This window comes from Triticum urartu, chromosome 5 (assembly GCF_003073215.2).
Source record: "Triticum urartu cultivar G1812 chromosome 5, Tu2.1, whole genome shotgun sequence".
NCBI classification, from domain to species: Eukaryota; Viridiplantae; Streptophyta; class Magnoliopsida; order Poales; family Poaceae; genus Triticum; species Triticum urartu.
In genome coordinates this window covers 501,873,420-501,875,487 of record NC_053026.1, presented here as the reverse complement: position 1 = coordinate 501,875,487, position 2,068 = coordinate 501,873,420, and the positions used below count along the sequence as shown (strand labels likewise).

General features: G+C 52.6%; 1 protein-coding gene across 1 annotated transcript; it reads right to left on the bottom strand.

The window, feature by feature from the left end:
• Positions 1-1,071: 1,071 nt before the first annotated feature.
• On the bottom strand, positions 1,072-1,933 carry LOC125556455. Its single transcript, XM_048719183.1, has one exon. The coding sequence runs from the start codon at positions 1,844-1,846 to the stop codon at positions 1,238-1,240; it is 609 nt and encodes a 202-aa protein (XP_048575140.1). The 5' UTR covers positions 1,847-1,933; the 3' UTR covers positions 1,072-1,237.
• Between the last annotated feature and the right edge of the window lie 135 nt (positions 1,934-2,068).

Sequence of the window (2,068 nt, the reverse complement as noted above, 5' to 3'; positions counted from 1 at the left end):
GATCTCTATTGATTTTTGTTGCCGCTTTGGATGGGTGGGGTTGGCGTGTTGTTGCCTTGCCGAACGAAAGGGCTCCTTATGTCACTGACCTTTTTCTTTTCCACATGATATCGTCAATGCCTCTATCTACATTGAAAAGAAGAAACACAAACACCAATAGAAAATGGTCCAATGAACAAAGAGCGGCGCGACATCTTCTAGTCAGGTCATATATACTACAATTTTGGAGACGCTTTCACTAATTTAAACATGAGGAACACACTTAAAGCAAATAATGGACTTTGATGTTGAACTTAGGAAATCATCTACATGGATGTATGATCATCATATAAAATACGCTAACTTTTTAGAGCAACAAAGAGAATATCATTCACAGTGGAGCTAGGAAGCTAGCCGGTTACGGGGATATTTATTGTCATAGCAGTCATGCCAGTCAATTCTCAAATGTTGACACAACTATTACGCCCCCCCCCCCCCCAAAGAAATGGATCTGGTTGTGTAGGGCTTTTGTGCCTACTTATGCGTGTGGTGTGTATGGCTTTTTGCGTCTCACGTGTCAGTGCTCATGGCATATGTGTGGCTCTTTGTGTCTCACATGTCAATACTGGTACGAGTGCGCTACTGGGACCAATGACTTGCCTCTATGTGTGGCTGACACATTTGTGAAAGGGGCGACGTTGGTCTCTATCAATTTTTGTTGCCGCTGTTCGTGGGTGGATGGGCTTTGGGTCGCCCAAGGAACAGGTCCCCTACACAACGGGCCTATGAACGAAGAGCGGCATGGCAACGAGCGTGATACATTCTATTCAAATTGATTATACCTTTTTACTAAAGTTGTACTAAATGTGCGTCAATTAATATGGACGAGAGGGAATACCATATTTTTGGAGATGATTTCGCTAATTTCAACACAAGCAACACACTTAAATCAAACGATGTACTGCAATGTTGCATTAAAAAAAGGGATGCACTGCGATTGTTGAACTTAAGAGACCATCTACATGGATGCATGATTCAGTATCATATCAAAGGCACTCAAATTCACAATGATGCTAGGAAGATTCAGTATCATGATTGTTGAACGATATTTATTTATTTACACCATGGTTCACCACAGTTTCCCTCCATCTCTTAAGCATGCTGGAAGATTCAAAGAAGCCAGACACCATGGCCACCTAGCTAATTCTCCTGGCCGGCACTACAACCGATTGATGTACGGGAAAGCTAGCGGTTGGAATTACTGCCGGCGGAAGAGGTGCTCCTCGCCGGTTTCCTGGTCGACGTGCCGGATCCAACGGCTCGACACTCTCGGGCTGCGCCGGCACTGTATGCTCGGCCCCTTGCCCACCCCAACGTGGAGGACCTCGACACCCGTGTCAATCGGCAGGTACACGGACCGCACGATCCTCGTTCCTGCCGCCATGGAAGCTTCGAGCGCCTTCGTGCCACGCCGCCTCCCGTCGCCATGGCGCACCACCACCATCCCTCTCGCCCCGGGCCTGGCCGCCGCTAGCACGGCCGCAGCGTCCCGCCTCCGCGCGTCGACCACCAAGAAGTCCACGCCCTCCAGCTCCTCCATGGCCCGGTCCGCGTCCGCCAGCACGCGGGCGTAGCGGCCTCCCGTGCGCTGGGCGGCGGCGGCGAGGGCGAGGCTCGTGGTGGCCGAGTCGGGGGCCGAGACCTCGGGCGCGTCGACGACGAGCTGCGCGTTCCATCCCCCGACCATGGCGGAGACGAGCTCGGCGACGCCAGCCGACCCCGCGGGGCCGTGCTCGGAGTCTGACAGGGCGCTGACGCCGGCGATGAAGGCCTGGGACGCGGTCTCCGGGCACCACACCAGCTTCATCTCGGCCTCTCTTTCTCTCGCTCTTGGAAGAAAAGAATACTTTGGGTTTGGAGAAAGCGAACTAGCTAGGGAAGAAAGGGTTGGTGCACGGCAGGCGGTGCACTGCAGATATATATGTACTCCGATAAGCGTTGACAACGGCAGATCGGTCGGGGGGCAGGGCTGGGTGCGGTGGCTTGAAAAGCACATCACACGTTTTGGGCTGGGTGTGGTGGAAACGTG